Source organism: Cololabis saira, chromosome 5 (genome assembly GCF_033807715.1).
Source record: "Cololabis saira isolate AMF1-May2022 chromosome 5, fColSai1.1, whole genome shotgun sequence".
In the NCBI taxonomy this organism is placed as follows: domain Eukaryota; kingdom Metazoa; phylum Chordata; class Actinopteri; order Beloniformes; family Belonidae; genus Cololabis; species Cololabis saira.
Genome location: NC_084591.1, coordinates 26767627 through 26782190, shown reverse-complemented (window position 1 = coordinate 26782190; position 14564 = coordinate 26767627). Strand labels below are relative to the sequence as shown.

The 14564-nt window shown below is 40.0% G+C and overlaps 1 protein-coding gene across 1 annotated transcript; it reads right to left on the bottom strand.

Annotated features, from left to right (window-relative positions):
• Positions 1-2005: 2005 nt before the first annotated feature.
• Positions 2006-12838, bottom strand: uri1 (URI1 prefoldin like chaperone). Its single transcript, XM_061721398.1, has 11 exons — positions 12450-12838; positions 10287-10321; positions 6768-6846; positions 6374-6509; positions 5180-5271; positions 5018-5081; positions 4646-4841; positions 4334-4565; positions 4034-4185; positions 3711-3951; positions 2006-2760 (listed from the first exon to the last, which is right to left on the bottom strand). The coding sequence occupies exons 1-11, from the start codon at positions 12519-12521 to the stop codon at positions 2572-2574; spliced, it is 1488 nt and encodes a 495-aa protein (XP_061577382.1). The 5' UTR covers positions 12522-12838; the 3' UTR covers positions 2006-2571.
• Positions 12839-14564: the final 1726 nt, after the last annotated feature.

Below are 14564 nucleotides of genomic sequence, written 5' to 3'. Positions count from 1 at the left end.
TCCATGACCGAAAATCTCCTCTGCTTGTTTCAGATCAGGTGACTGACTTGGCCTTTGAGTAATACTCCATTTATTTGACTTCAAAAAGTCTTGAACTGCTTTTCCAGTATGTTTTTAGTCATTACCCATCCATACTGTGAAGCATCATCCCACCAGTTTTGTAGCATCCGGCTGAATGTAATGTTTGTAGCACCATCTTGCCATTTCTGTCAGCGGTCACATCTTCAATAAACACCAGTGAGCCCATCCCATAACACCGCCTCCACCGTGTTTGACACATGATGCTGGGCATGCTTTGGACCATCATCTGACCTCCTTCTTTCTCTACACTTTTTCTTCCCGTCATTCTGACACAAATCTATCTTGGTTTCATCTGTCCAAGGAATCTGATTCCTAAACATCGAGGCTTTCTTTAAAAACTAATCAGACTGTTATGTTCTTTAATGTTACTAGTGTTCCCAATTAGTTGTAAACCTCTGTATGTATGTTCATGGATGCATCTCTGGATTGTACATTTGGACAATGATACACCTACCTACCTTCACAGAGTACTCATGACTTCCGTTGATGTTGTGAGGGGGTTTCTCTTCACCAAGGAAATGATTCAGCAATCAACCACTTTAACTGTCCTCCAAGAACAACCTTCCAGACACTGAGTTCACTAGTAAGTCCTTTCTCCTTTTAGTGGAAGCGACTGTCGATGTGGTCACACTGAAGGTTGTCATATCCATCTTACAGATATACGGATGTTCATTTTCTTCCCCCCTCCAAGTCTAAAGATATCTTCCTGCACTTGAGACCTCCATGGAACAGCTGCCATATGCCAACTCAAAACCTGTTATCAATCTTTATTTGTGTTGATGTCACACCTCGTCAATTCATTTCTTTTCAGGCAATTATCAATACTTTATAGGCCCTGAAAATGGTGCTACTTTGCCTAAAATGGTTGTAAATGTTAAATAGTAAATGCCACGTTTTTCCTGAAAACTCGTAAAGCTTTAAGTTTACATTTTTAACACATATTGATTTGTTTTTTCTACATTTTAGATCCACTGTGGTGATGCATGACAGTAAAATCATTAAAACACACAACTCTGAAGATTTCAACGAGAGTAAATCAACTCCTGCTACGTTCATTTCCAGATCTACTTTATTTTAGAACCAAAGACCATTTTAATACTACTAAATTAAGTTCAAAATTACAGGCGGGGGCCTTTTTGTCATAATGGGGAAGCTATAATGAAAAGTGAGACAGAAAATGTGGGAATAGAGTAGAAATGTAGGAAATGATGCAGAGTTTAACATACTGAAGGAGAACTGAGATGGGGAGCTAATGTGAGATGATAATATATATATATATATATATATATATATATATATATATTTAGAGATAAATCACTGGAGGATCTTAGATTGGGAAAAGGGAAAAAAGGGGCCACATAGGGGCCTCTAATCAATTTTCTGAGACCACACTTGTGGTGGCATTTGAATTTCGTAATGGTTAAAATCTTGAGCAATAATTAGTTTGGCCTTCAAGTGAGACTTTTATTTTGCAGTGAGATTTTGGGGATGTGCTCGTAACACAACTAATTTTTGTGGCTCGGAAATTCCTTTGGTCCCATTAAGCCAGCAGTTTGACAAGGTTTTGGCTAACTGGAGATGGGCATTGTGTGTTCACTTGGCTTCCAGTTTTGATAAAACGTTATTGCCCACCCAAAACACTTTGGCTGCAATATGCTCTTCAAACTTTAATGCACACCAGGAAAAATCTAGAGGAATAACAATTATCCATGCATGCCCGGATCAACTGCATTGCACGGGAATGGCTGTAAAAAATACCCAAACCATTAAAGCATCACCTGCAAAAAAGAAAAGCTATGCAGTGTGCAACAGCTTTTATATTATGTTAATAATATATCCAGAAACACAATACAGCCATGTAAGCAGAATAAAAAAAGATTCATGACTACAGGGAAAGGGCAAGCTATTTCCTAGAATAAAGCAAAAGGAAACAAATCCTGCACTTAAATCATTTATTTTTCACCAATATTCTTTTTTTTCCCATAAAGCTGATCACAAAGGAAAACATACATTCATTAAACAGGTCAAAAGAAGGTAAAATTACACCTAGTGGCACCTGATTCAACTTGAAAAAGCAACAAAACAAGGCAATTCGTCCTATGTGGCAACACCTACAGTACAGTCTTAACTCACCTGGCAGCAGCGTGGATCGACAGAAGAGCGGAAAACAGGTCAACTCATGACAAACAGCAAACAGCTAGAGTAAGGCCAACGGAAAGATGAACTCGTCAAAGCTTTTTTCTACTGCAGGTATAGACAAGCAAAAAAGAAAAAGAGAGAAATGTCTGCAGTTTATTTAAAAAAGCAAGGGTGATTTGCAAATGTTGCTATTGAATGTTTTATGATAGCGAATGACGGGACACCAGGGCCACTAGAGGTGTAAAGATGAGCAAAACTGTGAGAGGATGATGTTTTTGTCCAGTTCATCAGTTAAAAGAAGAGAAAGGAAGAGAAGAAAGCTTGAAGATGAAGATTTTTGTCTTTAAAATGTCACTTTTGCTGCAGCCGGGCAGCTTTGAATTTGGACACCCTTTTAGGCGCCTGCTGGGGTGGGGCGACGTCGGGCGCCACCTCCTCCTGTTTCCTCTCCGGTATGGTTGGCAGAGCTGGAGGGACGATGGTCAGATGGGGGACAGCTGAAGGCATCGGGTCCTTCTCCACCACTGTACCCGAAAACGCCTGAGAAAAAGAGGGAGGAACACATTAAACGAGTGTCGGTGTGACATGTCTCATCACTTTCACTCTTACTATGACTGAAATGTAACAGAAGAGTTTTTACAGTTGTCACGCTCATATTGCTCATGAGCTGTGGTTCCTGTCGTAACATTCCTCTGAGCTAGCTTGGATAATGTCTTGGAGGATTTTTGCTTGTAATCCTGGTATTTTTCAACATGTGATGTAATGAAAAGCTATGGCAACAGGAACATATATATTTTTTTCCTTTCAAAAGCCCAAGTAAGATCCAGGATAAGTTTCCCAGCAGGATGAATAGTAGACACAGCGGCTGAAGAGCTCAAGCAAGAAGGCTCAACCATTTTGCCCCTCTATTGTCATGGGAAACATGAGATGAATGACAAATAAGATGCACAAACTTGAAGCGCTGATGAGGACATAAGAGGAACATTGGATATTCAGTATTTGGGGTTTTTACAGAGCTGTAGCTGCAGGAACCTACTCCAGAGTCCAACATCTCACCATGTGGATCAAACAGAAGCAGACAAACCTTTAAGACAACAGCGTTCATGCAACTTATCCCCAGGAAAAATTCAAGCAGTATTTTTAAACTTTTCTAACGATTTAACCACATATTTATAAGCACAAGTATTTAACATAGTTATTTAATTCATCCTAACATTGAAAATAATTAAAGATGGCATTATGTTGTTTGGGAAAAAATATTATTTTCTAATAAAGAATCAGACTTCACTGACCATCACCTACAAATTCAGAAACAGAAATCCAGTTCCCTCACTTTGTTGTTCAAAATAGATCCGATAATGAGACATACAGTTTATGGTTGACTGCATTACCGTATATACATCTTAAAAGTGCTGTACATCATTATTATCTTTTTTGAGCTAAAAAAACATCAAAAACTAATAATTAACCACTATATTTTATTTTTCCACCTCAAATCGCCCGGAGGTCTGCGACGGCATTGCCGTAGGACTGTCTTCTTCTGTGATGCCATCGCTGGTGTCGCTGTGCGTCGTGTCATCGTGGCTGAGGCCGCGTCCGATCACCCTGCGCTCTTCGAAGTCTGCGGCGCTGCTCTCGCTGGTGTCGCTGCACACGCTGTTTTCTCGACTCCGCGACTTCAAGATGGACTTCCTGGGGACGGGCTCCCCGTTCTTTACATCCACAAACAACCTGACAACAGACAGGCAGCAATCAATCAGAGAGGAGCGTGCCAGAGTCCACCGTGGACTCGTTATATCCGGGTTATTCTTACCTGTAAACGTCTGCCGGGGTGGTGATTTTGTGAAGCTCGTGATGGGAGTGTCCATTACTGTGGCCGTTCTTTTTTTTCCTCTTTGAGTGTTCCTTCTGCTCTTTTCTTTCGCTGAACTTCAGCATGGTGTTTTTGCCTGTGTTTATCCTCACCTGAAGCAAAAGACAAGACATGGAAAGAGTAAAGAAGCGGCCGCTCACGCAGAAATGCACACAGAATTTGAAAGAGACGAACAAAGCATAATATTTTGTGGTTTTCACATCCAACCTGTCAAACTCTAATTTATCTAATCACGCTGACCTTCTTGGGTTCGACTGTGTGCGAGAAGAAGATGGTGGGCAGAGAGCCGCCTTCCCCCTCTTCATAGTCTCCCTCTTCCCTGTCTGCCAGCGGCAGTTTGCTGTGAGGGACAGAGCTCCAGCTGGGTTTCAAACTCAAGCCGTTTACTGGAGATGCAGAATCTGCCTCCTTCTCCTCTTCTGAGGAAGAGGATGACGTGTCCTCGCCGTTCATGTCTGCATTATCAGTTAATCTGAAGAAAAGCATTTCCAAGAGGCATTATTATTTTGACTGGACAAACAGGAGCAGTGGAGAAACAACCAAAGTGTATACCTGTACTGATCGTCCTGTTGCTCCTCCAGTTTCTCGAGCTCATCTAACCGAGCCCACAACTCTTCCTCAGTCAAGACGCCTTTCTTTCCTCCCCCATCCTCAGTCTCTCCTACGTCCTCCTCATCCTCCTTTTTAAAATCAAACCCTGCATCCAGCTTTGGCATGGAATGTGGTTTGTGAGCTATTCTTTGCTTTCCTGTTAACACAGACCCAAAAAAAAGGAAAAAAGTCAATTCAATCTTTATGCCTTAGAGAGAAAAGGGAAAAAAAAAAATCCCTCTAATTTAGTTTCAGAATTCAGCAGCTGGCTGATAGTTTTCTTTGTCTTCTCATAAACCAGGATTAAGATAAATGGATGGCTGACAAAGATACCTTTGGTGACAGTGGAGTAACTATTTGCAACCGTCTCTCTGATGTCGACATAGTCGCCTTTACCCTAAAGCACAAGAATGCCAAAAAAAATCAACACATCTGCTGCATTTATGTCTTACACAACCCATTATGTGCGAGACGATTAGCAGAAAGGCAACATACGGAGGACATGGTTTCCAAATCCCTCGCGAGCCCGACTCTTGCTTCGAAATTTTTCCTCGTCTTGGACAGATCATCTAATTCTTTCTTCAAGTCTGTAAAAACAAACATACAACCAGATGCATTTTCAGGAATGAGCATACCAGAAGGCAGATGGATCGAATCTAATGTGCAAAAAACAGGCAGCAGGCGACTACAGAAATACTATTAAAACACTCAGCATCGTGACAAGCAGCAGCTCAAGAGTTAAAAAGTTGAAGAGAGGGGGAATGAAAAAAAAATTATGACACAAACAGTTCATAATATCTTCTGCCCTGAATACTACTCCGGATCATTAAATCTTCACAACAATTAAGCCCTTTCACTAATAGCAGCAGAGGGCCCTTGTTTCCATGGCAATCGGGAGCCCCTCCAGTCAATGCATCAACTGGAAGTGAGGAAAGGTCAAACACAGAAGGCCTGACAACTCAGCCGCTGTCTGACACATTTCAGCTAGCTATGTTTGTATTACAGCACTTAGCTCTGTAATAGCAGGGATGGCAGGGGGGTCAGGGGTGGGGGGGCGGGGGCTGCGGATGGGCTGCGGATGGGCTGTGGCAGCACATTTCTGCTTCACTAAACATTCTAATAATGTTCACATCAGAGACTGTTGCTTGGGCCCATTTGACTTGATGTGTGATTCTCAGACCTAGAATGAGCAGCGGGGTTAACGCAGGCAAGTAAAGCTACACACAAGGCATATGAGATGAGGCGAAAAAAAAACACTGCTGTATATGGATTTGTAAACAGGGTGCTGATAGTCATTCATCGTTTTATATTTCTTTAAAACAACCAGTGTAGCCAAAAGAGCGACCAATAAACACAAGAAAAGTATGGCTAATGATTTCCGCAGTTCACCCCACTTACTTTCAACAAATGTAACCACGTGTGAAATAAAGCATCACCCATTTGTCAGAATAGCCTGCTGCAAACAGCATTTATTTTTCGGATGCTTCACACGGCAAAGATACAAACACAGATTTGTCCTAAACTCGTAAATCGCAGCAGAGTAAAGATAGTTTTTCCCTTCAGTTATCAGAGCATCTATCTGGAGATGATCCACCACCACCCTCTGCTGGATGAACAGCAGCGCTGAGTGATGCCTTTAACAAGCACTCGGTGATATCTGCTGAGAAACGACCTCGGTGAGACACTCACACTTCATCCTGTGATCCACAATAGTCTGAGCTTGCTTGGCAGAGCACTTGCCGAACCAGTTGTCTCCCAGCAACACGGTGACTTCGTTGGTGTGCACCAGCTTCCCGGGCATGAAGGCCAGAGGGCCGAACGGCACCTGCACATGGACACGGTGGGTTATAGTGAGGAATAAAAGAGCAGAATGATAGACTCAAAATAGGTGTAATAAAGAAGGTGGGAGAAACATGACAAGTGGAGCAAAGAAGATGAAAAGTAATAACATTCTGAAAATGACTCATGGAGGCATCTGTGAAGCTACAAGCGTTGTCAATTGTGTTTTAGTTGTTGGTTTGCTGCAGCATGCAGCTCTTGTCTTGTCTCAGGTGTGAATGGGCTGAACAAGGTTGGCGCTCACCATGATGTCATAGGACAGTTGATCTGGGAGTGTTTGAAGGCGGTCATTCAGGGCTTCGTAATCACCCTCCACCTTCTTCCTGCAAAGTTGATTCGACAGCTAGTCAAATAAATGTCCCAATTCCGATTCTGCTGATTTGACTGAAGTATTTGCTTATAAGTCAAAATAAGCAAAATCAGAGCAAAGGTCCATTTATCAGTGAAAGGCTGTTATAACTCAAGTGCCCACAAGATGTCGCTAGTACCTAGTTTGGAAGACAAAAAAAAAGCTCTTCTTGCATTGATACATTATTGTCCAATTATAAGATCGATGACAATCTTTCTAGTAACAGGGACGATGACAACAGACTGAAGATTAATTCTTAACAACAGCACAATAACAACAAAAAACCAACGTTTCTTACCATGAAAGACAAAAGAACCTGAATATTTTTAGGTATTAAAGCTGAGGTTTCTGCTCCATCAAGAAAATGCTCCTTACTGTTAGTGTTAAGTAATACTTCATGTCAGCTTTGTCAGACCACGACCTCCTGATGATTCCTAAACTTCAACCACATTTTTGCAGAAAAGCTTATATTCCCAGATGAAAGCACACTGGATTTAAAAGCCCATAATACTGGAGGATAAATCTCTTTCATCTTCCTGTTTCACAGTCCTTTTAAACTCATATAGACCTTCTCAATGACATATTTAAAATCAAATCATTAAATACCCGCAGCAGTGACATATCTAAGACATTTATTTTTAGGTTTTACTGTTGTTGAAACATTTCAGAAACCCTTTTACTCATATTCCAACAATCGTAATAGAAGGAAAAAATAAGTCGTAAATAATAAAATTGGTGCCGTTTTATCCTTGTACGCTCATGTTCTCATGCATCACCCTCACAGAACAGAACTAGGTTTAGGACAGATACTACAGATAAAAGTAACACACAGTGGACCAATAAGACATGTCATTAACTTGGTGAGCTTTCCTTCTGTGGAACGAGATATAAATGAAAACATAATTCTGATATGTTTTGTTATGTTTTTTTAGTTTTTATGAGTATCTGTTTTGTATGAGTTTTAAAACAGAAATCCAAGTTCCTAGTTAGTAATGGTAGAGCGTTTGCCAATGACTGAAGGTCAGTGGTTCGAGCCCTAGCTCCTCCTGTGTCCACCAAAGTCTCCTTGGGCAAGACACTGAATCCCCAGTTGCTCCCAGTTGTCAGGCAAGCGTCGTTGTATGTGGCAGCTCCGCAGACAACCGATGTGTGAATATGTGTGTGTGTGTGTGTGTGTGTGTGTGTGTGTGTGTGTGTGTGTGTGTGTGTGTCTTCAGTGTAGTGCTCTGGGTAAGTGTAAGCCATTTACCAATTCCCATAATACCATATCCAGCATAAACCCATGAAGACTGAGGGAGGGACATGATGAAAAAAACACTTTTTAACAAGTAAGCCTAGGTAATGTACAGGAACTTAATGAGTGTAGATGTAATTATTTTTTAAGATACGTGAAAAAATATCACTATAGCATATGGAGAAGTTGTTTATTTATAGTTGTTTTTTGGTTGTTTTTTTGCCTTACGATCTCTTAATCACATCTGCAATGATGTCTACAGTATCTCTGTGAGCAAGCTTCACCTTATAGTCATTGTTGACCGTCATCGTTGATGTCTGACACTGTAGTATAAAGCATTTTTCAATCCAGCTCAAATGAATGGATCACTGAGACAGACTTGTGAAAACCCCGAAGACAGGCTCATGAGATAATCCATTCATATGAATCAGTCATGTTGAACCAAAGAAACATTTAAAATTCGCAGGGCAGAGGGTCCTGAGGACCTGGCCTGAGGAACACTCCCATAAAACAATAGGCAGTTGTTGCCAGAGAGGACCGGGGCAGGAGTCCAAAGTTACGACGGGTGGTTTTTGTTGATAGTAGGGACAAAAGACTGCAAGAGCTGGGTAATGCTTCCAAATAATAATCAAACATTTCACAAGAAATGAAACTTATAGTTCAACATGAAAATACTCCTCAGTGCCACTTAAATCAAATATGACAACATAGAGCATTGAAAAAGGAAGAGATGAAGATCAGAATCACTTCAACCTGAGCAACAAGTCAGTGGTCCTGGCAGTGGTCTATAGCATCACCCCAGTTAAAGGATAGTGGGTAATCTAGGTGTCACTTGATCAAAGTATCTACACACAACTGTCGTGGGAGGCCCTGGACTCTAAGACTGAGGAGAACTCCAAACAGGCTCGGTACAATCTTCTGGCAAGTTACCGATTAGAGTTGGGCTATAAAATAATAAAACACGCCAAATATCCCCTGGAGCTAAATTTAATTTATTACTACAGAACGTAATGAAAACTACACCACAACAAACCTGTCAAGAAAGTACAAACCACCAAACCTCACAGAGCGGGAAAGTGGGTCATTAATCTGAGAAGTAATGAAGAAGCCCGAGATAAGCCTGGAGGACCTGCAGCGTTTCAGAGCTGTCACAGAAGCAGATACTCTAAGTACCTTTTGAAGCATCTTGACGTGTTTTAAAATGACTTTTTTTAAATACCGAAAACTACATCTGTTGCAGATTCTTCTTATAATAGCTTTTTCTTTTGCAAATGAGGGTAGTATTTTCAAATGCAGACACGTTGTTTCACGTTAAAGTCTGTTTGGAATCTGCCGGTGACATGTTTTACACTTGGCGAGAAAGCAAAAGCTATATCCTGACTATTGGGTCCACATCAGAAGAAGCAAACCACTCAGACTACGTCATTGTTTCCAAATGCTTTTTAGTTTTGTTCATCCCGTTTATGAGTGCAGCAGATTAAACTTTTTCCATTTTTGAGTAGTAGCTTCACCAGAGTAGCGTGGATGTCGCAGTTGGGTTCAGCTGCCTTACACAACTGTGCAGATGTTGTTTTGATAACTGCATGTTATTTTGTCTAATATTTTGTCTCCATTCTGGTAAAACTTCTGTAGCGACTCTCTGGGTCACTCCTGCATCAAACCTCAGAAATATGTTTTGACCCTTTGCATGCAAAGGTAATTCAATCAATTCCCTCAAGTCTAGGCAATTTGTAATTCTTCATGCATATCAGTTTACTATTATTTAGGTATATCGGTGCTGGATATTTTTTCCACAACAGTAGATGTTTGTAGTCCACAAAGAAATTGGTCCGAAACACAAATACATTCTTTAGAAAACCTTCAGCGATCTAAGACTGGGAAGGAAGTTCATACTGTAACACAAGACTGACAGTTACTGTGAGCATAATGTTAACGCTCAAGTGGTTAAAGAAGTCTTCAAATATTAGATGTGTTTACCACCAAGTGATACAAGCCTCCCGTGCACCTGTTTTAATTCTAGGGTGTAACGTTACCATAAATAATTAATGACAGAGTGAATACTTCAAGGCACTGTGTATATTATACACTGTACTGTCAAAAAAAAAAAAAAACAAGAAACATATTTCTTATTATAAGAAAACATTTCTTATTATGACAAACTCTTGACATTTTGTGCTTACCAGTGCTGAATCCGGGTTTCACAGTCTTTCACCACCTGTTAGGACAAATACTTTACTTTGAATCAAAACAAAAGACAATCATTCTTCATGGATATAATAGTTTAAAGAAGTTGTAGGGAAATGTGAGTTGCAATAATATTCCCTTTTCCACCTGAGTAATAATCATTTCTACTTAGCCCTTTCGCTTGACAGCTAGTATTACTTAGATAAAACTCTTGTGTCACACATGCAGAAATGTCAAGACATAAAAACGATTATCAAAAGTTAACAATATCCAAATGGCAGGGTCGCTTCTTGCTTTTTTCGTGGGGCCCCATGTTGTATAAACCAAACTGCACCGGTGAAGTTCAAAACTTCTAAGATGACCTGTGGGAATGGATCAAGCTATTACACCTCATGGGACTTTTCTATCATATATTTGTATTAGGGCCACTTTGAGAGAAAATAAAATGCAGGCGGCGGAAATTAGTAAAAAGTAAAGGGTAAAAAAAGAACAATCTACACTTTTAACTTTATAAATTCAAATATAACAAAAACTAAATGAAGAAATTCTGATGTAAACTCACTTATAAGGGAAGCAACTCTCCTAGATTGTGACTTGAAAAAAATTTGTGAGAAAACACTGACACATTTTAAACCCACAAATTTCCAAGAAGCCCCTTTCAGATCACAACACAGACCAGATCTGGGGTATAATTTCACAGTTGACCATAGTGAAGTACTATAATGTTATTATGTGGGTGCCAACGAATAATGGCACCTTAACAGGTGCATGGTCTGCTCACAGCAAGTAATACCCCAAAACATTACAGACGGAAGAATACAAAAGGTTCACTTAAACCCATATACAACCACAACATTTAAAGGAGCTTGAAGCAGGATTTATGAAAAAAAAATGCATATACGTTTTAAGTTTTCTAGTAATGTCAGACGAAGTGTTCCAAACCAAAAAGAGTGAGCCCTCTAGTGTATCTCTCCGTTGCCTTGAACAGACTGTGTGCTGCAAAATGTGCTGCAATTCCGGGCCGGAATTTCCCGCGCTGTCCTGCGGATGTGACGTCACATGACGCTGCATGAGCGTTCTCCCGTGCCGGCTTCGCTGTTGGCTGCAGTAACCCCGACGGTCGTCGTGGCGCTAATGAGTCTCATTTCTTATTCTTGCCTCAAGCTCCTTTAAAGTGAAAGGTAATATCTGAACTTTTCTTTCACGGTGTTGCAAAAAACAGGGTTCCTACACATTTTTCAAGGTCTAATTCAAGCACTTTTCAAGCACTTTAAGGGTCATTTTCAAAATCTTCAAGCACCTATCTACAGGAATATATATATATATACAGTAAATTATTTTTTTCCGATTTGTATCACAATTATGTACATTGTATCGTGCTGTAAACATCTAGTTATGTTTCATCTTACTGTTTTTATTTCTCCTTGTAATAACTAAACTATACAGTCTGATCCCAATTTTGTGAAAGACACAGTTATAATTTCAAGCACTTAAAACTAAAATTTAAAGCACTTTTCAGGCCTTGAAAACACAACATTGAAATTCAAGCACTTTCAAGGATTTCAAGCACCCTGAAAAAAAACCTAAAGAAAAGACTTCCGGTCTGAGTACTCGTGTCGGGGTGGGCGTCACATGTTTAAATTACTAACACACTTACTGCTTCGCTGGAGGGCAAAGACAAACCCGAATGGTCACGTCTAAAGGTCAACAACAGTTTGCACAAGTCAAAATCACAACAGTGGCACCTCGAGCAGGGAAACGAAAGTGAACTTGAAGCAATTAGTCTCCATGTTTAAAAAGCCACTCGGGCAGGTGAGTGGCTGCAATCTCCTGGAGCAAAACAATCATTATTATAACTGTCATCTCGTCGGTATGGGACACAAAAGATGGGTAATTCAAAGACATGTGCAGACCCACTCCCACCGCGTGGCCACGAGCTGACTGCGTCGACTAAAGCCTGATTTATGGTCCGCGTTAAAACGACGCAGAGCCTACGGCGTAGCCTACGCCGTAGGGTTCGCGGCGACGCGCCAAGTACGGTGCGTGTCGCCGCGTACCCCACGCCGTAGGCTCTGCGTTGGTGTAACGCGGAACCATAAATCAGCCTTAACATCACAGGCTTTTCCTCGCAAGGCAAACATGTCGACTATTAACATTACCTTTTCGTGCTCCTCCCGGAGTCTACCAACTCCCCCGCCGTGCTCTATATTCATGTTACCCTTTTGAGCCATTGTCAACCCACGTGCACAACGGTGAACCGTGGTGCTTAGTGACCCACAAACAAAGCTCAGGGGTTGTTGTGAGTCCTAAAGAAGTGTTTATGAATGCAGCAGCAGCAGCAGCTATTCCTCGGGCCCGTCCTGCACGTGTTCATCAACGGGGCAGTGATGCTGATCCACACTTTCCAAGCTGATATCATTTCACACTCTCATTTCAGGATTTTTGCACCATTTCCAGAAATATATATCCACCGCTTCCAGATCCAAAGATTAGCAAACAGTCCCCGTCACTCTCTCTGCGCCATGTAAGGTCCACCAGCAAGACAGCAGCAGCAGCAGCGGCACATCCGGTTAGGGTTTTCAAAATAAAGTACTTCGTTAGAGAAACCAAAATACGTACAGGACTGTCACAGAAAATTATAACATTGTGATAAAGTTCTTTATTTTCTGTAATGCAATTAAAAAAAACAAAAATGTCATACATTCTGGATTCATTACAAATCAACTGAAATATTGCAAGCCTTTTATTATTTTAATATTGCTGATTATGGTTTACAGTTTAAGATTAAAGGTATTGTGACATAATTTTTAACATGCTTTTAACACTATTAAAAGTCTTGGCCAATATCCCTCAAATGTGTCTAAAAGGGTGTAAAAAGAAAAACTTCACTCCAGTACTCCATGCCTGGCTTCTTTTATGACTGTGTTTTTTGCCTGTGAAAAACGCGTACTTTTCCCCCTTTCCTGTCAATCATTGCCCCCGCTCCTCCTCTTCAAAATCAAGAAAAATGTGTTTTTTATGTCACAATACCTTTAAGATTCCCAAAATATTCTAATTTTTTTGAGATAGGATATTTGAGTTTTCTTAAGCTGTAAGCCATGATCATCAATATTAAAATAATAAAAGGCTTGCAATATTTCAGTTGATTTGTAATGAATCCAGAATGACATTTTTGCATTACAGAAAATAAAGGACTTTATAACAATATTCTAATTTTCTGAGACAGTCCTGTATTGGCAGATATCTCTCGCTACTTTGGGAAACGTTTGCCTTTTTCTTTTCTTTAGCTATTCCTTTTAGTGAACTGGTCCACCCTGCCGGTATGCAGTAACTCTATAGTGACTGAATTAGTTATTATAAAGCTTTGAAGGTATTTCACTGGATATTTACTTGAGTGTAATAATTTGCTTAGGAAATAAAATTGATTGATATTAATTGTTTATGATCAGTTGATGGAATACATTTAATAAACAACACATGGCTTCAACTTACCCTTTTAATTGCTATGGAAGCAGTAAGGGTGTTCTTAGCTTTTCCACTCAATCCTCCTGTATTTTCTCTTATTTTGTTATGAATAATGATATAGTGTAGTCAGTTATATGTTAATGTTCATCTAAGCTTATATTTGTCTAATTTTACGCCAATGTTATGATGACATGACTTTAATTAAGTTTATGAAGTTTAAACCAGAGGATTGAAGGTTATTTGTTTTTATCATACATGTTATAATGTCTTTGAAAAGGGCGATACTTTTTCCCATTACTAAGAATAATGAATTTAAAGAAAAGATCGACCCCTCTAAACAAGTATATTTTTTAACAGTCTTGTTTCCAGTAGCTTTTATCCAATGTTGCACTTTAAGAAGCAAAAGAAACTTCGGTAACATGAGATTATCTGCATATTCAAGGTCATAGCTAATGATATGGGAACCAAGATGCCTCTAGCTCACCATCCTCCCTTGTCCAAAAAGACAGAAATTATTACCCGTCAATAGTTTATTGGTTGGAAGGAATCTGACTTTTATTCAGAATAAAAGATTCTCACTAAGCTGTGTCAAGTCTGTTGGAATCTGTCTTTTTGCCACAACATAAAATAGTATTATAGCTGAGCCAAGATTTCGGGCATCTAATTGTTCATGGGTGAATGATTTCTGGAAAGAAACGTTACACTAAAGAGAAATTGTGAGAGGGTGGGTGTGGGTAAAGTTGTTTTTCTCATCCTGAAAAAGTATAGATTCTGAATGGAGAGTAGGGAGGCACCAGTGATCTTCTCTA